General features: G+C 34.4%; 1 protein-coding gene across 1 annotated transcript in view; it reads right to left on the bottom strand.

Annotated features, from left to right (window-relative positions):
• Nucleotides 1–24966, bottom strand: part of LOC122418143 (uncharacterized) — a 46087-nt gene extending 21121 nt beyond the window's left edge. The window contains exons 1-3 of the mRNA XM_043432202.1: nt 24594–24966; nt 13074–13352; nt 12657–12958 (exon numbers count right to left, since the gene is read on the bottom strand). Of these exons, the coding sequence (XP_043288137.1) occupies nt 12657–12958; nt 13074–13352; nt 24594–24599 (587 nt within the window). The 5' untranslated portion in view covers nt 24600–24966. The remainder of the gene's footprint in view (nt 1–12656; nt 12959–13073; nt 13353–24593) is intronic.
• Nucleotides 24967–26145: the final 1179 nt, after the last annotated feature.

Below are 26145 nucleotides of genomic sequence, written 5' to 3'. Positions count from 1 at the left end.
AGCAAAAAATTCTCAGAGTTCGAGCTCGAATCGGTTAGCAAAAAATTCTCGGAATTGGAGCTCGAATCGGGTCGCAAAAAATTCTCGGAATTGGAGCTCGAATCGGGTAGCAAAAAATTCTCGGAATTGGAACTCGAATCCTTCTCAGCTATAATCTTGGAGGTTAGACCAACAAACTTATTTATATGATAGGCATATAGAATGCCAACGCGGGCAACGGGGGACCAGGGGGCGGAGCCCCCCGAATAAAGGCGAATAAAATTTTAATTTGACTATCCCAAATAATCTGTCCACTACATTGTCACCCCGCGAAAAAATGCGAAAAACTGCGAATACATAAAAACGCGCATACAGAACGACTCCACGCGTTCCGAAGGTTTATAACACGACAAATCGGTCTCATCTTAAACTTCGCATCACCGCGTGCCATGACCCAGCAGAACCACGAAAAATCGCGAATACAGAACGGGTAGGGTTCTATATATAGGCTAATGTGGGGCAAAATGGACACTTAAGGATTTAAGCAAGTTTCATTGATGAGCATATGGTCTTTCAACTATTTTTGAGTCCCAAAATTGATGCCCAGTCCTTGTTTTCCGAATTTTGTAAAAAAAAAATTCCGGGGCAAAACGGACACAGCCTCTACGAGACATAAAAATCGAAAAATCGACATTGGTCTTTGTTGCAAGTAAATCCGTCCAGTCGATCCTGAGATATGTAACGTTAGTGATTTAAAATCCATCGTTTCGGGAACTTTAATATCTTAGAAACAGACGGGCGTAAGTTCAGCATGTTTACAATTTAAAGTATATAATTAGATTTGAATGTCCAGTTACCATCTGAAATAACTAAGGACATAAGTAAGGTACGACGCTGAAGTTTGCAACGTTGGAGTTCAACGAAATGAACGAAAAAAAAAAATTTATAATTCATTATTTTATTATTTTACGAATGATTGATGTTGCTTAAAAAATTACGAATTGGAAATTCGGCAGGAAACAAAATTGGAGATTTACTGGAATTATTTGAGAGTTTTTTTAGATTATTTCGTTGGACTCCAACGTTGGAAACTTCAGCGTCATAGTAAGGTTCTGTCTGATGGTTATTTATCAGTACTATTAAGAATGTTTCTGAAGCCATGTCAATATCAACTTTATATATAATATGAGTGTTCATAACTTTCTTTTTAATTCTTCCACCAATTTTATAATATATGATTTTTTCAATAAGGTTTTTATATCGCTCTAGATTTCACCGAAGCATAATTTATTTGATCGATTATGATCAAATTCATCATTCCATCATGACTTTCCTCATTGAGCCATGAACTTGATTGAATTAATGACAATGGTCTAGTATTAGACAACTTTTTGTATTATATTATACAACTTGATGTTTGTTAAATATATTTATGTTTGTATTGCCCAATTCAAAAAGAAATGATATCCCCATAAAAAACTTTTTAAAAGTAAAAAAATTACGCCAAGTATTAAAAAGTGCAACCTTGTTTATAATAATATTTATTAGATTTTTCCCTCTAATTATTTATTCTGTTTCTTTGGAAAAATATAATCATATCAATTTAATCAAGCCAAGTGATGTTTGTTTTTTATTATTTGGATTACAAATTTAGAAAAAAACTCAAGCTTTTGAACAAAAACTTGGCGTGCATGGTTTTTCAAACTAATCAGTGTTCAAAATAATTTCTATAAATAAACTCTTCATAGGCCTGTGCTAGCAGCGATTTTATTAAGCTTTCTATTCCATTTAAATGAACGTTAAATTCAGAAAAATGAAAGTTAAATTCAAAATATAGTATAGTAAAAACGAAAGTAACCAAATATTATATGATAAAAAAGAACTCCCTTCAAGTATAAGCAGAAGTTTGAATATCCAAAAAAAACTAATAAACTTGTTTTAATCGGCGTACTATTTAGTCCTTAGATTTAAAAAATCACAGACATGAGGTTAGATGCATGTATATACGTGTACCTATATATGTAATTGAATTAAAGTTTCTTTCAATTTGCCTCCGATACAGGGTAATGGAAAGCATCCTTACCGAACTTATTTGGATTGGAAGGAGCAAAAGCAACAAGAAGAATGTAAAATAGCTAAATTCGAGAAACCAGTGTACATGGTTTACTTGGGTGTATACTTCGGTCTATTTTGAGCAATGAGAGGATTGGAAGAAGCTAGAAAAACAAGAAGAACGTAATATAGTAAAAATTTGAATACTGTTGTGCATTGTTCATTTAAGTACATTTTGAAAAACCATGCACGCCAAGTTTTTGTTCAAAAGCTTGAGTTTTTTTTCTAAATTTGTAATCCAAATAATAAAAAACAAACATCACTTGGCTTGATTAAATTGATATGATTATATTTTTCCAAAGAAACAGAATAAATAATTAGAGGGAAAAATCTAATAAATATTACTATAAACAAGGTTGCACTTTTTAATATTTATTAACATGATCAAGAGACGCAGTAGCGGCTCGACGCCAAGTATTAAAAGGAAAAACTGCAGCGCAAAAGAAAAGCCAGCGCGAGCCCTGCCGCTACTCTTATATACGCGAATATGCCGGTTTTATGACGTCACAGAATTTTCAAATGGCTCTCACAAATAAACCATTTCATAAAAGAACTTGAAAATTTGTGACGATTTTTTTTCGATTTTTCTCTTTCCATTGGTCTTTGTTGCAAGTAAATCCGTCCAGTAGATCCTGAGATATGTAACGTTAGGGATTTAAAATCCATCATTTCGGGATTTTCATTTTCTTAGAGACAGAGAGGCGTAAGTTACGCTTGTTTACATTTGGACTTACGTCCTTTGCACGATTTCTTACTTTTGTCACACTCTACGTCACGCACTACGCTGAACGCGGCTACCCCCTCTCCTTCTGCGTCGCCGAGCGAGAGAGACAGAGAATGGGCGCACAGCGGGGGCAATACCAGCTCCTGGTTTGCGCATAAAATATGTATATAATTATATAATATATATTTTATTTATTAATATTAATTAATAATAAAATATTATTATAATAAATATTTTATTATAATTAACATATAATATAATATATATATTATATTATACAATATATAATATAAAATGATAATATTATAATAAAATAAAAAAATTGAATAATACGAATAACATTAAATAATAAATAATAAAAATAAAAAAATATAAAATTCTGGTCGACGCCGCTGGATTTTTCGAGGATGTCTAGGGCGATAGCTCATGGGTTTTGGAGGACTAGGTTTAGGTACATTCTATCGCGATTTTCGATTTCTAGGTGGACGACCCCATAGTTTTTTATGTCCAGATATATTCCTCCATGGCTTTCGTCGTCTAGGTATGTTTTTTCATGGTTACCGAGGTCTGGGTCGACGGCTCCTTAGTTTTTGATGTCCAGGTATGTTTCTTCATGGTTTTCATGGTTTCGGATAATTCCTCCATGGATTTCGATGTCTAGGTATATTCCTCCATGGTTTCTGATGTGCGAGTGTATTTCTCCATAGTTTTTCATGTCCACGTGTATTTCTCTATAGTTCTTGATGTCTAGGTATATTCCTCCATGGTTTTCGCGATCGAGGTTGACGGCTCCACAGGTTTCGATGTCCAGGTATGTTTCTCCATGGTTTTCGTGGTCTCGGATAATTCCTCTATGGGTTTCGATGTCTAGGTATATTCCTCTATGGTTTCTGATGTGCAGGTGTATTTCTCCATAGTTCTTGATGTCTAAGGTATATTTCTCCATGGTTTTCGTGGTCTAAGTATGTCTCTTGATGGTTTTCGCGGTCGAGGTCGACGGTTCCACAGTTTTCGATGTCTAGGTATGTTTCTCCATGATTTTCGTGGTCTAGGATAATTTCTCCATGGGTTTTGATGTCTAGGTATTTTCCTTCATGGTTTTCAATGTCTAGACGTTTTCCTTCATGGTTTTCGTGGTCCAGGTATATTCCTCCATGGTTTTCGTGGTCTAGGTACAATCCTCCATGGTTTTCGTGGTCTAGGTACGTTTGTTCATGGTTTCAATGTCTAGGCATGTTCCTTCATGGTTTTCGTCATCCAGGTATATTCCTCCATGGTTATCTCGGTATAGGTAGATTCCTCTATGGTTTTCGTGGTCTAGGTATGTTTCTTCATGGTGTTCGTAGTCGAGGTCGACGGCTCCACAGTTTTCGATGTCCAGGTATGTTTCTCTCGGGTTTTCGTGGTCGAGGATAATTCCTCCATGGGTTTCGATGTCTAGGTATATTCCTCCATGATTTTCAATGTCTAGGTATGTTTAATCATGGTTTTCGCAGTCGAGGTCGACGGCTCCACAGTTTTCGATGTCCAAGTATGCTTCTCCATAGTTTTCGTGGTCTAGGATAATTCCTCCATGGGTTTTGATGTCTAGGTATATTCTTTCATGGTTTTGAATGTCTGGACATGTTCCTTCATGGTTTTCGTGGTCCAGGTATATTCCTCCATGGTTTTCGATGTATGGATATGTTTGTCCATGGTTTTCGTGGTCTAGGTACATTGCTCCATGGTTTTCGTGGTCTAGGTAGATTCCTCCATAGTTTTCGTGGTCTAGGTAAATTCCTCCAGGGTTTTCGATGTCTGGATATGTTTTTCTATGGTTTTCGTGGTCTACGTAGATTCTTCCATGGTTTTCGTGGTCTAGGTATGTTTCTTCATGGTTTTCGCAGTCGAGGTCGACGGCTCTACAGTTTTCAATGACCAAGTATGAAGGACCACGAAAACCATGTTCCTTCATGGTTTTCGTGTTCCAGGTATATTCCTCCATGGTTTTCAATATCTAGGCATGTTTCATCATGGTTTTCGTGGTTCAGGTATATTCCTCCATGGTTTTCGATGTCTGGGTATGTTTCTCCATGGTTTTCGTGGTCTAAGTTGATGGTTCCACAGTTTTCGATGGCTAGGTCTGAGTTTCCATAGTTTTTGTTCTCTAGGTATATTTCTTCATCATTTCCGCGATCTAGGTCGATGACTCCATACTTTTCGATGTCTAGGTATGTGTCTACATATTTTTCAATGTCTAGGTATATTCCTCCATGGTTTTGGATGTCCAGGTATATTTCTTCATAGTTTTAAATGTCTACGTATGTTCCTTCATGGTTTTCGTGGTCCAGGTATATTCCGTCATGGCTTTTGATGCTAGGTCAACATTTCCATAGTTTTCGACGTTTGGTTATGGTTCTCCATGGTTTTCATGGTCTAGGTCGACGGTTCCATTGTTTTCGATGTCTACGTCGACAGCTCCATGGTTTTCGATGGCTAGGTATATTTCTCCATGGCTTTCGTCGTGCTGGTATGTTTTTTCATGCTTTTCGAGGTCTAGATCAACGGCTCCGTAGTTTTCAATGTCCAGGTATGTTTTCCCATTGTTTTCGTGGACTAGGTTGACGACTTCATAGTTTTCACTATTCCGGTCCATAGCTCCATAGTTTCCGATGTTAAGGTGAATTTGTCCATGGTTCCCGATATGAAAGTCAATGGCTCCATAGTTTCCGATAGTGTGGTGAGTTTTTCTAAGGTTTTCGATATCTAGGTCGTCGGCTCTATAGTTTTCGAAGTCTAGTTTGGCGACTATAGAGTTTTCGATGTCTAGGTGGATGCCTTCGTATTTTTCAATATATATTCGACAATTTTATATTTCCCGATATTTAGGTAAACGGTGCAATGGTTTACGATATATTTCCTCATAGTTATCGATATCTAGATCTGCGATTTAATAGTTTACATTGACGAGGCAGGTTCAGACGTTACAGAAGACCATGAAAAAATATCACTGGACACCAATAACCATAAAGCTGTGGTCTTAGACATTGAATACCATGGAAACATTTCCTTGGACATTGCAAACCATTGACAGTATCCATGTCAACATGGAATCCATGAATGAGATGAAGATAGTTTCAAAAATCATTTTTCCAAGTAAACAAGTGGAGCTTTTCAAAAAAAGGAATAGAAAATGAAAATATCATCCCATTGCATAGGAATTTCCCAATCTTTCATTGGAAAATTCGATTTGCTGAATGGATAATCAAAATCGTCACCATTATTGCTTGTAAAAGGTTTCAACTCACATGAACATAACCGCACAGTTTTCGTCCGTCTACATAGAAAAATTGGCTGTGTCGATTGCTTTTGGCATATAGAGAAAAGCACTCAAATTGAAACAAATCGTTTTAAAAATTTTCGTCGAAGACGAGGAATGTATTTTTTCTCTTAAGTAAATATTGTCACGCCTCTAAAAAATCAGCTAAGTTAGAAAAAAAATAATTGACAAAGTAAAAAAAGAACGCCAATTATTAAAAGGTCGCGACCGTAGTTTCCAATAATTTTCTATATTTGCATTATCAATAAAAAACTTCAAAATATAAAAAAAAAATGAGATCGTTTTCTGAAGTTGACAAATATAGTGAATGAAATACGATTCCTATATAGTTGTCACGTCTCGCAAAAAGAAGTGAAATCAGTAAATATTAAAACTTCAAAAAGTAAAAAAGGCACGCCAAGTATTAAAAGGTCGTGACCGTCGTTTTAAATGATTTTCTATATTCGCATTGTCAATAAATAAATTTAAAAAAATATTCAACTGTGAAAAAATTAGAGATCTATTGTAACATATACAGTGAATGAATTACGTTTCCTGTAGGAATTCTGAATTTTGGAAATAAAAAAAAATGAGATCATTTTCTAACATAGCCAAGTACAGTGAATGAATTAAGGTTCTTGTGGAATTCATTCGTGTACACTTTTAGCCCTAATCCCTCACTTATTCAGAAAAATTTTCCAGCAAACGTCACAGAGCAACAAAGGTTTCTCGAATGATTCTGCAATTATTAAGAGATTATCATCTGTTTTTATGCTAGCTCGGATTATAAACTTAAAACAGTTTACGCGTACAAGTGCATGCATTGTATCTATACGATGAACTGCACAAATTCATTTTCAACATTACACACAAGCTTGGCGTGCATGGTTTTCAATCGGAAGCTCGGCGAAGGAATGCCTCATCCGTCCATATATTTGAAGAAAACTTGATGATCCTCTCATGTAATTGTTTTTTAATTTGCCATCCCTTTTCCATCCAACTATTTTATTGAGTAGTTCGACGTGAAATCCCGCGCTGTGTACACAAAAAAAATATCTATTCTTGACTAGTTTGACTGATAAATTCATTACTCCAAATGTTTCGTATTCAACGCGTTTTCTTTTCTCAAATCAATATTTACACAGCTTACTTCTTTGTTCATCCATTTCAATACTTGTGTAATTCATCCAATCATCTGCCCATTTGGTAAAAAAAGAGTGTACGGACAAACGAGTGAAAGTGACGCGTGGATAAATTAAAATGCGTATGGGCATGAAAGAATGGCCGTATCTATCCGTACAAGATAAAGGCATATAAAGGGATTGATTGATTTCATTTCTTTATCCGTTCGTTTAATTGTTCAATTTTATCCACAAATTTCACCCATCTGTATTGTTTACCAAATCATTATATAACAGGGCCCCTCTTATTTTATTGGGGGATCGGTTTTTTTCACACTCGTTCATACAATTCTAATTAATTTTTGTTTTCATAGTAAATTTGAACAATTGTATCTTCCCGAGCTTCCGATTGAAAACCATGCACGCCAAGCTTGTGTGTAATGTTGAAAATGAATTTGTGCAGTTCATCGTATAGATACAATGCATGCACTTGTACGCGTAAACTGTTTTAAGTTTATAATCCGAGCTAGCATAAAAACAGATGATAATCTCTTAATAATTGCAGAATCATTCGAGAAACCTTTGTTGCTCTGTGACGTTTGCTGGAAAATTTTTCTGAATAAGTGAGGGATTAGGGCTAAAAGTGTACACGAATGAATTCCACAAGAACCTTAATTCATTCACTGTACTTGGCTATGTTAGAAAATGATCTCATTTTTTTTTATTTTATTTATATAGTAATATGACCATATTGATATGATATGTATTCTAACGGTACGGTTTTGACGTCACCCACTACGTGTGTGTTCGGGCAACTAAAAATTTAGGAACAGACATATCATAAACGAGAGTGTGAGAAATTGAGTTCAAAAATATAATAATTGTGTTTACGTGTTTATTTAATGTATGATTAAGTACAAAAAAAATGGACGCAAATCGTTGGTATTTTCGTGATCAAATTGAGATTCTCTCCTTAATTGCAATAAATTTGTCCAATTTTGTGGTTTCTTTCCTTTATATCAAGAAACTTGTCCAATTTTGTGGTTTCTTTCTTTTATGTCAAGAAACTTGTCGAATTTACGATATTCTCTCCCTATTTTCAATAAACTTGTACAATTCTATTATTTTGTCTTATTTCTTGCAAAATCTAGCAAAAATTATGTATCAAACAATCAACCTAAATAATTTTATGACTCTATACAATTTTTAACCGGTTGACTAGTATTGGATCATATATGTACAAAAATAGGTCGGGCTCATTTTGGTTTTGTATCATATGTGTACATATTGAAATAACTTTATCAATTTTCAACCGATTTGGACAAAAATTGGTATACAATGGTTTTTTGGGTCGCTGAGTCGATTTTTGAACTTAATTTTCACCTCACTATCCTTGGAAATGGGGAAAATCGAAGGTTAAGGGGGAAATTTTTCGTTTTTTCAATGGATTTTCATGCTATATAACATGAAAATTTTTAGTTTTTTATCACACTGGACTCTTTCATCGAAATCAAACAAAATTCTCTACCCCCAAAAATGTGAAAAATAAGGGTTCAGGGTGAAATTTGTTAATTTTTCACTGCGAAAATTTCATGCTTTATCACATGAAAATGGAATCAGCAACCTCGAAAACCCTCGGAAATAAAATATCGTGATTTTCGGTAACATATTGGCTCGTACCAGTTTTGGCACAAAAACTGGAAAAAAGCTCACCAGTCAACCGGTTAAACGAATTTCGTGGTTTGACTCGATACAATTCAACTGAGATTGATTTTCTTTGTTTTGAAAAATGAAATGATTTGGAGATGAAAAAGTTTTCGCTTCAAAATCTGTAAATGCTTTCATTTTACTAGATAGAATTAATTTATTTTGCTTCAACAAAAGAATGAAAAATGGGTTAAAGAAAAGGGCCCTATGCCAAGAATCTGCAAACTCTACGGAATCGCAGGGTCCCCTCCCTCTCCATAATGAAACCGGAGTCACACTAGAATCTTCTTCTTCTTTTGGTCCTTTGTGGCTATCTCCCCGGAGAGGGGTATGTGCCACGCACTAGAAATCTATAACTGGTACGGAATCGCACCAGTCCTTCCCTTCTTTTTACCAGTGGATAGGAATTTCCACCCTTGAATTTGCAGACTGTACGGAATCGTACAATCCCCTCCCTCTTGGCGTGAAACTTGGAATATTTCAGGTTGGGTTTATGTTGGAGCTTGTTTTCCAGTCACTACCTCTGTACTGAAGCGAGAGCTGATTCAAGAATGAGCTGCCGTTGCCGCTCCGCACGGCTTTTTATACTGGTTCAGTCAAAGAAATAATGATCATAATTCCTTCTAAAAATAACTCGAATTGCGATTTGCTCAGCAAATTAATCTCCAACCAGAGTTGCATCTCTAAATTCATAGATTGGCCAGCCGACCTGTCGCCGCGGCGTGATTGGTCGAGCTTAAGACTGATTTCCCTCGCTTTTACGAGACATCATAATTTAATAACGAAATAAATGTTTTTAATGAACAACATATTTTTTCTACTTTTTTAAACTCAAATAAACCAAATTTTCTTTTTGTGAATGTTAAATTAATAAATTATGACCATTTCAGACCATTATTTCCCCTAGAACCAAGCGCATGCTCGTAACTAGCCATTTCTGTTGGATCCAACACGCAATTGGACGTTTATGAAAAATGACTATCAGGACTCTCTCAAATTTGTCTTAAAGTTTAATGTTTAACCAGTTCTTATTGGTTATTTTATATCTCGTATAAAAATTGAATTAATTCAAGTGTTGGAGCATAAAACGTGTGAATTTTTAGAAGAGAAGAGTTTTTCTCTATGAGACGAGAAACCTCCACACCTAGCCACGAAGAGTCGCGTCAAGCGGCTGAGTGCGAGTTCACTTGGCGCAAGGTTCAAATGCGCAAAATAAGAGGAGTGCCGTTTCAATATAGTGCAACGTAACACTCTCAACCGAACATAACCCCAAAATACATTGTGACGCGACGCGATGTTTTGCCCAAACGTTCCCACCGACCGACCGACCGTATTGTTGTTGGCGTACGAAGACCATACTGGCAAGTAAGAGGAGGATATAAAAGTCGGTGTGCGACACATTCATGAGGCAGACCTTCTTCAAATCTCTTACTCAGACCTCAAACAATTCACTCTGATTCAAACAAGCAACATAACCTCTCCTACTTTTCTCTGGATTCCTGGAACACTAGTGAGACTCGAGGACATATCAATCCCGTGATCCGTACACAATTAATTACATAACTTCGTGGATGCTCAGGATATTGGAGAGATTTGGGGACGTTTCGATCCCGTAGTCTGGGGTCCGCATGCTTAACTTGACCTATTTTTTTATTCTTGCTAGAATCAGGGATGATTTCTCCTTTAAATTCATTTGTAAGGTTTTAAATATTTGTAAACTTCTCTAATCAATAATTTTCAAATTCAAATTTGGAAATAAACAAGTCCGAATCAAATAAAATCGTAATTTTTGTAAAATTTGTAAATTTTGTAAATTCTTTAATAATTCAAAGGGCTGCGGTATGAATTTAAGTTTAAATCGCGACAATTAAAACAAATATCAATTTGTCATTGTATTAAATCAAATCACTTTTGAATTACCGATTTTTTAAAAGTTTTCATTTTGAAAACGAGTGACTATAGAACGAGCGAAAAACGTGTAATACAAAATTTATTTAAATTATAATTGTGAGTGAAATATAATTTTCGAGATTCGGTGAATGAGATCGTGAATATTTTGACGAAAACAAATTACAAACAAAATTGTCGTATAAAAATCGCTTCAATTTGAATAAATTCATTATGTTATAATGTCACGTCCCGCGTTTGGTTATCACTAAACGTGAGACTTGACGACGCTTCCTCTCAACGTTTATATATTCTCTTATTAAAACTGCTAGAACACTCTTGATTCGTTCACTATGCGATGCCTCGTGCCATCGCGAATCGAAGAGGCCGCTTGGAAACCACCGATTCAGCATCGCCTGATCGCGACCTCCAAGGTGGCTCGTGGATACCTTTGGTAACGACTACAATCATAACTTAAAGACTAAAGTGCTGAGATGCACTGAAAACCCCGTCACGACGATCGCTTTCGAGCTCTCGTCACCGTGGCGAGGATTTTTGTATATCAGTTTCGTTTCCAGCTAACTCGCGGCGGGGTAGTAATTCCTGGTACAATGATACAGGTGAACCGAATAGAGGTTATAAGTCTGGGTTAAAACCACGCGAAGTGAGCAACACATTGCCCCTTGCCTCACGAATGTTCTGTTATCGGTCTCACGACTCACTTTTTGTTATTCTACTAAAACCAATTAATTCTGTGTGTGTACAAACCGCGCGTCGATTAAAGGCGCGGTTATTGTGTGCGGCGCGGAACCGGAGGATTGTTCCTGTTCGCGTGAGAGAGTAAGTTGGCGTAAACGTTAATTCACTGTTGTTTTCATCTTCAAAATTATACCTCTATTCATCCAAATTGTAAACCTTTTTATAATCTTTTCTTTTCGCATGTATTTCTGTTCTTATTGTCGAACCCTCTATTTTTTATATCTTATCAATAAATCTAATTTTCTGTTATTTGTTACTTGAGCGACCCAATCTCCTGCTTCGGGGCCCGTATGAGACCATATAGGCACCCCCTTGATTATTCCTTCAATATTTCGACCATTAATTATTTCACTTATTGCAAGATTTCTCCTATTCCCTTAATTATTCAATTATTTCTATCTTATTCAGATAAAACTAAATCATCAAACTAAATATCCATTAAAATATTTTACATTGAAAAATCCGACACTTTGTGTAGGTTGGTGGCAGCGAAATTAAATAAATATACTTTACCCACGTTCGTCCCTCCCGGACGTAACAATAATTTAGAAAATCCTAATTCCGTGTTCTCACGTATCTTTCGTACCTGCTCCTTTTTATTAAGGTAACTCGAATCGACGCGTGGCGGCGTTCAGCTAGGTCGGCAAGAGCGTTACGTTCTAATAGTAAATATGACTATATATACTTTACTACTGGAGGAACCACCATTGATTTTGAGTTAATCACGTAAACTTGGTGGCTTTTAAGTCGAAAAATGGGGAACAGAGATAGAAAAACTTGAGGCAGAGGCAAAAATAAAAAGTTATACGAAGAAGAGGGAGGGCAGGAAGAGGATAGAAAAGATAATGGTAGAAGAAACGGGAGCAGAGAGAGAAAGAGAGAGAGAGAGAGTAATTCGAGATAAATGCCGCAACCGGACAAACGAAGAGTCCGCGTTATAAATTAATGATAATGTAGCTATGCCCAGGTCGAACGTTAAAGTTTGCTTAAAAAGTTCTGTTCGCCTGTTTAATCAAGGATTCCAATGATATGCCTAAATGAAGTAAATATTTCGCCAGTTAAATTATACCTGCTGCTCCTTCGCCTATCCTGAGACGAGTGTAACGAAGCCATGGTAGAACTGGGCATCGATCGCAAACTACTAGTAGTTGAGCTTGAAGGGCTAGGTGGCGCAGGTGGTGCTTCTTCGTCAATGGAGTTGCGATCGGGTGAAGGTGGAGTACGTGTACCGGAGTGGCCATGATGGTTGTAATGAAGATGGTGGAGATGAAGTCGTGCATGGTCCGGATGCAAAAGACTCGGCCGCCGAGATTGTTGCGGACTTGTCGCAGGACTTATGCTGCATGTAGCACCACAGGGCGAAGGGGAAGCCTTGTTTTTGTTAATAAGTTGCAATACCATATTTTTTAGTACAAATGATACGGAAAACATAAGTGATACGGAAAAATCGTATCGAGTGAACAATTCATACTGTATTGGTAATTACCTGAATAGACTCGATCCCACTGTCATTCACGCTGTCTTGAATGTCCGGAAATATGAAAGCCTGACCATCGGCCTCGCCTCTTGGGGAATCGCTGGGCCATACCTGTAATAATGGAAGTCCACTTCGTGGCTCGCTGGCGACGATCTCTGCCGAAACCACAATCACGTTGCTTGGTTGATTCACACCTCCATTTCCGTTTATATTATTGCTCTGGCTATTGCTGTTATTGTTTATCGAGGACGTACCAAGGCACAGCCTGCTCAACTCTCTCAGTGGTTTCTGCGAAATAGACCATCTGCTGGTTAACCTCAAGAGACACTAGTGCGGATTCGATAGTGTTATCAGTATAATAAGGTAACTTTGGATACCACGATGATTTCAATGGAAAATTCTCTAGTAACCGTCCAAGTTTCTTTCTGAAAATTGCGCCTCTATGAATAGATGAATATTTAAGTTTAATAAAATTTCAATAGGATTTTGTGGTGACGAGAAGTATCTAGCAATGGTTTCGTCATAGTGGGGCATGACTTGAGTCAGTGAATAATGATTTCAAACGAACCAAATTTTTGTTAAGTCAACATATTTCATTTTGTTCGCCATCATTTTTTGACCCAATAGTTTTGTAGAATTACTTTTTTTCCCATGTAGATGATGTCGTAAAACGATATAGTAATTCCTAGAAAATTATGGGACTGTTGATATATTTTGGTATATGTATGGGATATTCCACGCCAAATCAGCCATATGTGAATTCTCTATTTTTGTTTCATTTGTCTGAAAATGCTGTATCTTTGCAAAGGATGAATCTTTGCAAGTTTTTCTTGCCACGATCATCACAAAAGATAAACGCGGTGCATTGGAGCAGTGGAAAAAAATGCACGCAGCGATTGCTCACGAGAAAATAGTAAAAAACAAATTTTACTACTTTAAATTTTGATTTTTTCGATCGACATCTCAGTAACGATGAACGATAGGTGAAAAATGTAAGAGACCTTAATTGTAGAGTGTAAAAAGAGCAACAAAAAAGTATTCATTCAAAATTTTCGTATCTCAACGGAGAACCGAGTTTCCTAACTAAAAACATCCGTGTTCGCAATATCAAATTTTGCGAGTTTCATTGTTGTCGTGTTATTCGTATTCTGATTGGCCTCTAATATCTCTGAATATGCAGTTTTTTATATATAGCTTTTGACTGTTGATGATTACATATACTAATGACGGTCAAATATACTAATGACAATCACGTATACTAATGACATAGTGTACCTGACAGATATGCTGTCAGGAGAAGTTAATTGACAAAATTTCTTATCGGATGATAAATTTTATGCTTGGAAGTGCCATATGTAACCAACGACAGCTTTCCTAACCATGATTTCAGCTTAGAAACAAATACGCAAGTTCGGAAAGAATCGAAAGTGAGAGGAGCTTGCTTCCATTAACTTGAAATACGACTTAAATTTAAGAGTCATCGAGTGATGGCATACGGAGCGCCGAGTGGCAAAAATTCGAACTAAAAATCGAAAATTCCGGATTACGTCGAGAATCGATTCACTAGGCGAATAAAAAAAATATTAAAAAATAAGTTGAATTTGCCTGGTTCCGGCTGTGGTCCCTTTCCGAACATTGAATAAATCTCACCATCACAATAAATATACAAAGATATGATGCGGTTAGCTTGCGCCATGACAGCTCTGACGCCAGTCACAAACTATATTATATTGAAAATTATCTGTACGTTTGCCGTAACAAAAGGGACCACAACCGGAATCGCACTACTTCACTGCACGTTTCGAAATTTTGTATTCGCGATTTCGATGACAACTCGCGGAGAAATCCGGTAAATGGCAAACTTAGTGTCCAACGCGGGCCCGCAGCCATTTTGACACTGTGAGTACCGGGTTCCGCCTGCTAACCACAGATTCGCTAGTCTTAATATCGGTAAAAGCGAACTAGGAATACTGTCGGTAAAATGAAATTCGGGAAAATGACAATTAGTGGATCTCTGAATTTTTTCAGAGTCCCTTGAAACCCTTTGAAAAAAATTTTTTTTTGGTCATTTCACGCGTGTCACATTTGATTCAGAATCGAATTTTTTTATTATGGATACACTGAGCTGTAAAAGTGATGCTTCACATGAGTGATTTCATTGATATTCGTAAATTTGCAGACGATTTTCTGAACAGCTGTAAAAAGCCATTTTTTTACTTTTTTTTCAAATGAATATTGAGAATAAAACAATAGAAATTTCTTCGTGAATCGGGTAAGTATTTTATAGTGCGTTCATTCAAGTTTCCAAAACCGTCCTTGGAATTACTGTGCGATGATTTTTCGCTTGAAAAAAAAGTAAAAAAATGGCTTTTTACAGCTGTTCAGAAAAACGACTGCAAATTTACGAATATCAATGATTCAATACGAAAATGTCTTTTTTTATTCAACCATCAATATCTCCGGAATAAAAAATCGTACGGAGACTTCTAAAAAACGAAATTGAAGTGAAATCAACCAGAAAAATCCACTCAAACAATCAATTTGTATTGTATACAGTCAAAAAGTGAGTTTCTAAGAATTATAGCTCAATTATCAAATTATCAAATAATCGAATTATCAAATAAAAATAATTAAAAATTTATCAAGACCAGCGTTGGCGAGATTAAGTGAAAAATTATTATTGCAAGCGAAACCATTAATTATTATTATTCAAATATAAGCGAGCGTAAATTCATTGTGAAATCTATTATTATTAATTCTGCAAAAATTATTTTTGTGGAGAAAAATACCGGAAATAAAATTATTCATGCGAAATAAAATCAAATAAATTACGATTTCCAAACAAAAATCATTTATTTTTGTAATTTGATTCAAGAAACATTCGAAATTCAATAAATCATTTGTTATTCTCAATTTAATTCCATCACACTTTTGTTTTTCTTTCATGCCCGCTCTTCTTTAACATAAAATTGCTCGAATCCACGCGTGACGATGTGCACTGGCATAAACGTACCGTTAAAATATATATATATATATATATGTACAAACTATGTGTCAGTTTTTGATCGTATAAATAGAGTTTCGACATTACGAAGTGCGTGCGGGATAACAAAAAAAAAATTTCGTCATCTAACGAAGTGCATATTACTATTTATTTTGTTAAAATTTGTGATATACTAAACCGGTATCAAAGCGGCCGCGTAAATGTAGTCTGTGATCTGTGTGTGAAAAAGTATAAAAAAATGCGCAATGCATATGTCAACGAAACTCTTCAAAATTTCATTATTTCGTTCGATTGGAAATAAGTGTTAACTGAAATAATCCTTCAATTAAACCAGAGTGCGAGAAATATTGTCCGATGTAAATATATCGAATAAATGTTTTCTAATTTATTTCTTGTGTCATCATTACTTTTAAACATTCCTATATTTTGCTTGATATTAAGTTTGGCTCTGCCCTCTTCGATCCTTGTTTTCACCCCATCGGTTTGCAGCGGATCGATACATATTATTAATTCGTTGCCTGAAATGTGTCCTCTGATTTTTACTACTTCTTCATGCTGATTGAGGTAACATGATTCGAGAGGTTTCTAACCATGATATTTAATTGAACATTTTGTCAATCCAATTTTCAAAAAAATTCCTGGTCTTGGTATAAGTATAGTTATTCTTTTTCCACTTGGTCTGTCGAGTGACAAATTTGGAAACTTGTTCCAGAAAGCCTTTGGATGCTTTTCTTTCTGATGATATGAAAAGTCGTATGTTCGGAATGCAGTGGGCAAACATGAATTTTGACAATAGAACTTATGAAATGACATGTATGTTGAGTATTCCTATTCTGCAAACTGCAAATGTGGAATTATTGGTGAAAACATTCATTACGATAAGTCTACAGTTGCTCAGTTTTGGATGCGATTGAGTATAATGCCTGCCAACATCATGGAAACCTACAGAATTTCTGAATGTTATGTGCGCTATGTCATTTTAATGTAACATCATGACTTCTAACACCCTTTCACTATAATACTATATATTTGGATCACTGAAATACAGCAAAAATCTGCAAACTATAAAATTTATATACTGTGCCATTCATTTTACTTTTTGACTCTCACCGTAACATAAATATGAAGTGAAAAATTCATTACAAAAGTCTTCAGTTGCTCATTTATGGATGGATTTGAAATTGCTGTCTTCCAAACTAATTGCGCAGATACATTGAATCGCAGCAGATACCTGCGAACTTTGAAATTTCTGTGGATAAGTATATGTGCTAGTATCACCCCCTATCTTTGATTATGGTAATATGTAATGGAACTTTGTTCAGCGAGTTTTAAAGTGTTTCTTTTCAAATAGTATTGAAGTTTGTATTACTGCGGTATGGAGCGAGCTTCAAACTTTGATATTTTTGTGTCGCAGCATGTGTGCCAATCATTTGAATTTTTTACTCCAACCTTAACATGTAATCTCAAAAATTCATCACGAACGTCTTCAGCTTTTTTAAATTCCTAAATTTTCCTTTTTCTATACTAATCTGAGTTTTTAAATTTCTAAATGCATTTTTAAATTCTCCTGAAATTGTTTTTCTCTAAAACCAATGCAGGTACCTTAAAACGCTCAGTTTTTTTGCTTCTTTGAGTTCTGACATAATAAATGTTTCCGGATGCCTTTTTTCGGCAACTATCAAACTGTAGATAATTGGATCTCAGCGGCCACCTTGCAAACTTTGGCAATATATTTCATCGGGGGCACGTTTTGGATGACACGACAGTGTCTAGATTCAGAATGCAAAAGCGACATTTAAAAATGGCCCATTCTGTTGGATTTGTTGTGTCTTGAATTTGATTTATCTTTCCTGTTTTCCTTCCTTTTTTCTAACGTTATAAGCCGAAAATCATCTCGCAGCATATTAGGCAACATGCATTGCTCCATGCTCTTGAGTTCCTAATGGACAAAACATATTAGAAGACAAGGGGAAAAATCACCAAAGTCCAAGAACAAACCTCTATCGAAATATTTTCAGTACAATTTTTACGAAAAATAGGTCTTTTTTCGTGGAAATCAAAGTTGTAAGTCGAAAATTGTAAATAATTGATACAAAGTTAAACTAAAATCCTATGGTCGTCTGAACATAAATAAAGAAATTTGAGAAAAAAGACGTGATATCAAACCATAAACTTCCCCTAGGAAAAAAAAGGTTGGGACAAGTGCATTGATAGTCCCTCGTTTGCTGATAATTCCATCCATAAAAAAACTTTGAATTTTTTTTTTTTTTAATTGTAAAAAAAATTATTTAAAAAAAAAATACAGAAACATTCGAAAAAAATTTCACAAATCTTGAAAAAACATTATGTTTAAAAAAAAACTAATCTGTATCTATTTTTTAAAGTGTCTTTTTTTAAGTATTTTCTAATAAGTTGAAAAAAGTTCCCATCTGAGTTATGTGCAGCACTAAAATTTATGATATTAATCGAAGGACAAGTGATTCATGAGTAATTCCAAATTTCAACTTTATGGAATAGTTCTAAGAAGCTTTGAAATCCAAAAAAATCACATGCAAGCTAGTAATTTCTTACTCCATGGTGGCAGAGACTTATAAGAAAATCGATTCTTTTCAGACTTTCAGGAGCTTCTGATATTATTTACAATATTCAAAGTCGATTGGATCGATACAAATTATGTTTAAATATGAGTTAAAAATACTTGTCCGGCCCATCACTTTCCATTAAAATTGTTTATTCAAATAAAAATCAGGGCTTTTCTTAAACTGATGGAGCACAAATATTCATGCGGAGGGAATTTAGAGAGTTATCTTCAAGTAATTTTCCCTTAATTACACTAATTTAATAAGAATAGAAACCAGTTATCCTGTAATATACATAGGATGTTATTGTGCATCGATAAATAAAAAACATTTTGCACATTAAATATATTCAAGCTTCCAAAATAACTCCCCAGTTTGTATTGCAATGACGGCAATTTTTACTTCTCACTTCTTCTAGCGAACGAATTTCATTCGGCAAATCTAACTTATACTATTATTAAGAACATTTAACTAATAATAAATCGCATTTCAATAAATTTATAACCGGATGCTGCCGTACAATTTCGTTTTTTTATTATTGATTTTTATTTGAATGAATACTGATGGACCGGACAAGTACTTTTAACTCATATTTAAACATAATTTGTATCGATCCAATCGACTTTGAATATTGTGAATAATATCAGAAGCTCCTGAATGTCTGAAAAGAATCGATTTTCTTATAAGACTCTGCCAACATAGAGTAAGAAATGACTAGCTTGCATGTGATTTTTTTGGATTTAAAAGCTCCTTAGAACAATTCCATAATGTTGAAATTTGGAGTTACTCATAAATTACTTGTCCTTCGATTGATATCATAAATTTTAGTGCTGCACGTAACTCAAATGGTAACTTTTTAAAATTTATTAGAAAATACTTGGCCTCGAATTGATATAATAAGTTTTAATGCTACACTTAAATTAGATGGAATTTTTTTTATTGATTTAGCTGTTCGAATCAAATAAGAAGAATGAGGCATCGGTTTCCAAAATGATTTCAAGCGCGATTGTTCGTTTTTTTATTTTTTACTTGTTATTTGATTCTATTGACACTTTAAAAAATAGATACAGATTAATTTTTTTTAAAGATAATGTTTTTTCAAAATTTGTAAAATGTTTTTCACATTGTTCTGTATTTTTTTTATAAAATAATTTTTTTTTACAATTTAAAAAAATAATTTTTTTCAAAGTTTTTTTCATGTATGGAATTATCAGCAAACGAGGGACCATCAATGTACTTGTCCCAACCTTTTTTTTCCTACGGTCAGAGTTTTCGAGAAAAATATAGGTTAGACGTTGTTCTTCTTTCATCATAGAAAGCAGTGTGAAAACGTGAACCCTCCAGCTATTTCTCTTGCACTCATGCCAATATCGCTTTGAAATTGTGTGTGCTCATATGTACACTTGAAAGAAAAAAAATTGAGTAAGCACTAATAGTGCTGCTGCAATCACATGGTGCTCCGGACTTTATCGCAAACATATTTTCCGTACGATTTCCGGTACGCAGTTCGAACTCGTATACGGCAGGATGTCAGTACGGCACCGGGCAGTACGGGGTCGCTTCTTGGTCATTGAAATAAGTAGCCATTGAAATATGATGGGTGATGGAAATTTTGTCCGCTAATCATTACCATGTAATGAGTATTTTGTAATAAGTATATAATGGACATTTTTTACACTACAAATTACAATATGGTGGGTAGTTGATATTTTTCCACTATAAATTACTATGTAATGAGTGGGGGATATTTTCTCCACTACAAAATACAATGTAATGAGCAGTGGATATTTTTTTCACTACAAAATACAATGTAATGGATAGTGGATATTTCTTTCACTACTCATTACAGTGTAATGGGTAGTCGAAATAATTTTCATTATCCATTAAAAAGGTAATGATGACTGCATTACTTTTTCTGTACAAATATTGTAACCCTGTCAGGAACTAGAGAAAGTTCTAATGAATCAAAAAAGTTACCATTTAGGTTACATGCAGCACGAAAGTTTATAATATGAATCGAAGGACAAGTGTTTTATTGGTAATTCCGAGTTTTAACATTATGAAATTGTTCCATGAAGCGTTTAAATCGAAAAAAAAATCACATCAAAGGTATGGTAATTTGTTACTGGTGGCAGAGACTCGAAGAAAAATCGATTTTTCTCAGACTTTCAGGATCCCCTGGTATTATTCACAATATGCGACGTCGATTTTGGATCAATTCAAATTATGTTTAAGTATGTGTTAAAAGTACTTGTCCAGCCGATCACTTTTCATTGAAATTTTTCATTCAAATAAAAATCAATCTTAAAAACATGAAATTGTACAGCAGAATCCGGTTGAAAATTTATTGAAATGCCGGTGATTATCAGTTTAATGTTTTTAATAAAAGTATAGGTTAGTTCTTATACCCAATAGAATTTGTTCGCTGGAAGAAATCAGATGTAAAAATTGCCGTCATTGCAATATAAAGTGCGGGGATATTTCAGAAGCCTGAACATGTTTATTATGGAAAATGTTTTTCATTTATCAATGTACAATAATATGCCTTGTAAATTAGAGAAGAATTCGTTTGCATTTATTGATTAAATCAGAGAAATTAAGTAGAAATTACTTGAAAATAACTTTCTCAACTCCCTCTGTATGCATACTTATGATTCATCACTTCTAGAAGAGCCCCAGTTTTTATTATTATACAAAACGTTTTCAGGCATGTTTTTTCGGTTTTTTTCTTACATTTTATTTGTTTTTTTTGACACTTTAAAAAATAATTACACATTTGTATATTTTTAAATATAATGTTTTTTCATGATTTGTGAATTTTTTTTCAAATTATTGGGTTGAAATCATTTACAGTTGGTTTCATAATTTTTTTGTAAAATTTCATAATATATATATATATTAGGGTGGCGCAAAAAAATCGACTATTTTTTTTCAGCATCTTCTATGAAAATATGTTTATTTATCATGTTTCAAGAGCCCCCTCCAAAAATCAAGTCAACAAAAAAATTTTTAAAGGTCGCTCAAGATTTTTTAAAATTCCAAAAATAGTCGAAATTTGAATTTTTTTATTTAAAAAATTTTTTTGCTCGATACACCGAAATATTATCCAGAAAAAACCAATGAGTTTCTGAAATTTTTAACTCAAAATATTCATTTTAAAAGGTCGCTCATAATTAATTTCATCTTTTATATGCTTTGCTTTCGATACTTCGAGAGACCTTTAAATATTTATATTGATTATTCATTTTAATTTTCACTTTCAATAAGTAAGATTAGTTAGAAATACACAATGAGATGGAGGAAAAATCTGATGTAACAAGTTATGATTTTACAATAGGTCGATATTTTTATTTAAACAATTCAAACAATTACGATAACTAGTTAGCAGAGAAAATGTAGTTATGAATAGAGCATGCCTGTTTAATCAAAACATTTATTGACTCTCATAATGAGTGAATTTGGTACAATACTGACTGATGTTTTGAACAATTTGTTTTTATAATTATCAAGTAGATTTTACCAATAAAAGTACTTCGAATTGTTCTTTGCGAATAAGTACTTTATAATTGAATGAAAGCAAAAATAGCGTAGGCTCAAATACGGTTTGCTACGCCGGTAAAAAAATTTCCGTATTTTTGGTCTATTACCTACATTGTTATATACGATTTTTCCTCCGTTTCGTAGTGCATTTTCATCGATTATCTTACTAATTGGAACTCAAAATTCAGATTGATAAAATTAATATGAATATTTAAAGGTCGCTCGAAACAATAAAATTTAGGTATATAAACATTAATATGAATTTTGAGCGACTTTTTAAAATGAATATTTTGAGTTGAAAATTTCAGAAACTCATTGGTTTTTTCAGTACAAAATTTCGCTGTATTCAGCAAAAAAAAATTTTTAATAAAAATAGTCGAATTTCTACTATTTTTGGAATTTTTTTAAATCTTGAGCGACCTTTAAGAAAAATTTTGTTGAGCTGATTTTTGGAGGGGGCTCTTGAAACATGATAAATTTACATATTTTCATAGGAGACCCTGAAAAAAAAATAGTCGATTTTTTTGCGCCACTCTATTATATATGTCGGAGAGAAGAGGATCATAATAATCAACACAGTATTCATTTGTTTTGAAGATCAATTAATAAAAATAGACGAAGAACGGAAAGGCATTCAACGAAAAGAACGCCAGGAGACTTGACGTATCTGCGAAGTTCAATTTATATATCGCGACGTGTGTTTGTGATTTTATCAAATAATAAAATTTAACAATGCGTCCCACATACAAAAGTCAATATCATCGTGTGAATTTACGTTCTTCATATATAGATATACTTTACTATCGGAAGCACCACCATCAGTTTTTTGTTGGTCACGTGAGCTCGACGACTCTTAACCAGTTTATTTCAGTATCGTGTTGAACAGTAACTTCCAATTTTTTTTTTCCTCATAAAAATGCGACGACTATATAAAAAAAGTCATAGGAAGATTAATAAATCGTAAAAAAAATGTAACAGATGAATGAGAGAATTTTATCTTCCAACCGTCTAATAGATTTAATTGAGAAGGAAAGAAATACACGAAAAAGTTGGTGGAGTAAATAGAAATGTATTTCTCTCTTTTGAATGCTATTTATCGATACGCTCAGTAAAATCTGTTGATACATATTGCCAGTAAAACAAGCAATAGCGTCTCAATGTAATTGAAGAAAAAATAACATGGGAGTCATCATCAGATATTGATGATAGGAGTGAAAATTTCAGCATCAGATATGAGTATTACGATTTTTTAAACACGAATTGGATGAGAAACGTGATGATGAATGAATAAGTATTTTTATGATTCCCATTGAATAAATATTGTTATGTTACTGTTATATTAGGGAATAATGCCAATGCTCAACATACAGTCCTGGTGTCCTATACGATAAAAGACATCGAGAGACGCGGTATCGGCTCGATGCAAAGTATATTTATATGAGCCTATATAACAATCGCTTGTAAAGGTTACGATGCAACAAGTGACCTCGAATAATGTGCTTCCTGCATGCCCAGATAAACCATTATTATTCTATAATTAAAATTTCCATCGAGGACAGGGTCGTGCAATAAAGAATGGAAAAGAAACACGATCACACTAATATCTACGCTACGTCACATGGAAGATATGCTTTAATAACGCATTCATCACTGCATTGCATTTTATCCAAACAACAACAAGAACAACAGCCCTAGCAATAATAACAACAATGATAATTATACTGTCAATGTTAAGCGTAATAATAATAAAACTAAAACTGACAATAGAAACTATGAGAATTGAGTAGAGAAATAAAGCCAAATAAAGTGGCTTACATAAATGAATGAATGAAAATTTCACCATCTTACTGATCATGATCTCATCGGGGGAATTTTTTTCAAAATCACAGCACCACATAAGAATCGTGTCATTTTTAGAAATGTTGTAGAAGACTTCACTTTACGTTCAATTGAATTTTTCATTGAATTATTTGTATCAAATATATTTAAAAAATTAATGTTTCCCATGTAAAATGTCAGCCCGAGTCAGGAAAAGTCCGAGTGCATGTTGCGAAAAAACAAAAAAAAAGTGCGACGTCTCAACGTGTCCAGCTCAAAATGCGAGACCGTGACCTCAAGTGGCTTGAGATATTAATGGAAATTCACGGAGCAGGGAGAATTTAGAAAGCGAAAGAGAATATTGCATGCGGAGTGCATTATCAAGGACAAAATCCTTGAGACAAAAAAATCTCGATTACTTTTAATATTAAGCGTAAATCGGTAATTAACAATAATGTTCGTACAGGCCTATAGACATGTACTAGAATCACGTACAGAGTGAAAAAACGTTGAGCTTTATTGTATGTGAATCAATATCTATCAAACCATGTGATATGAGATTACTTTCTTATTGAAAATTCGACTCACCTGCATCTTTCCGTCGATGGGAAATTCATTGTAGACATCGACACGATATGAAGCAAGAAAAAAAAACTTGGTTGAGCCGAAAAGGGTGGAAGGGCCGGAAGGGGCAGGGGAAGATTTTTAGTAATTTTATCAATCACAATTCAATAATTCGAATAGAATGTCTGTTGGTTGTATAAATATATATATTTTTTTAAAGCACAATTGTAGGTTTTCCTACGCTACCATACGCGCTAGTTAAACATTTTTAGGCCCCCTATGGGACGACCATTTTCATAAATTGGAACAAAAATGAGAAACGATCGCACGATTATATCGTCATGATGCGACCGTGATGTCTCGAAGTCAACTGTGGATCGGGAAGAGACGCGTTGGAAACGTATCTAGGAGACCTCTCTCAACCTACAAACTTTACCCCTTCGAACACTTTGCCCCTCTCTTGACGGCCTGTGATATTCAACCCTCGATAGAAGGACAGGGCGTTTCTTTCGACAATCGTCCACGATTTCCTTAGCATTATGTACCGAAAGAAATTTGTTTGCACTTGTTGGCAAGAATTTATTTCCATCATTAGCAATGATTCTCAATATTTAATTTTATTAATAAGGCGACAAGCTACAAATTTCAATAAAATATCAGGAGTTTCAAGTTTTTCAAGAGGATTCAATTTCAACTATCTATTGTAATTTATCTGAAGTTATTTTTGTGTTGAAATGAGTTTCAGGCAGATTTTCAAAAGTTTTATACCAAATAGACTGTGCGAAATGAATTTTGAGTTACTTGAATAAATCGGAAAGCATATAGTGCGATTTCAATTCTTTATAACTTTCTTCAATCACCTACGAATTTAGAATGGACGCTTACATGAAAAGAATCATTCTCATTAAAACTGTCCGTCGGACTAGACTTCCAAAACAAACTATTATTTACTGGAAGGCGGGTGTCATACTGCTTTTTGTCTGAAAAGTACAAATTGTATTTGGCATTGAATCACCCATAGATTCGTAGTGCAGGAAGTGAAAGTGGGGTGAAGCAGGAAATAAAGAGGGATGGACATTGGGGTGGGCCGGCGGAGGAAGAGAGAGGAAAATAGAGGGCGCGACGCCGGCGCACCAAGAATCCCGTAGGTCAAGGTCACAAACAGGGATTTACACATGTGAGCTGTACTGATACAAACACATTTACGAACTCGACCCGTTGACACTGCGTAGGCTGTAAAGATACTGCAAAAAAGTCAGATTGGCTTCGTCTATAGTTTATAAACGCTCCAAAGAAAAAGTAATGAACATTGATATGAAAGAAAGCATACGCGCGCACGCCTAATGCACACAGACACGCGTACACACAAATCGATAACTTTTAATAATATCAAGTGTTATTGTCTTGTATTAATATCTTGTAATAATATCAAGTATTGACTATGTTTAAGTTTATTGATCAAGTAGTATCTCGATTCATGGATTTATAAAATTGGGTATGAAAATTTTAGGAATGTTCCAAATTCTTTAAGAAGTAGTAAATGTATTGAAAAATATAGGCTGCCTTCTCTATAATA

The sequence above is a fragment of the Venturia canescens genome, chromosome 11 (genome assembly GCF_019457755.1).
Source record: "Venturia canescens isolate UGA chromosome 11, ASM1945775v1, whole genome shotgun sequence".
NCBI lineage: Eukaryota > Metazoa > Arthropoda > Insecta > Hymenoptera > Ichneumonidae > Venturia > Venturia canescens.
Note: the sequence above shows the minus strand (reverse complement) of the source record. Positions and strands in the feature narration are given on the sequence as shown.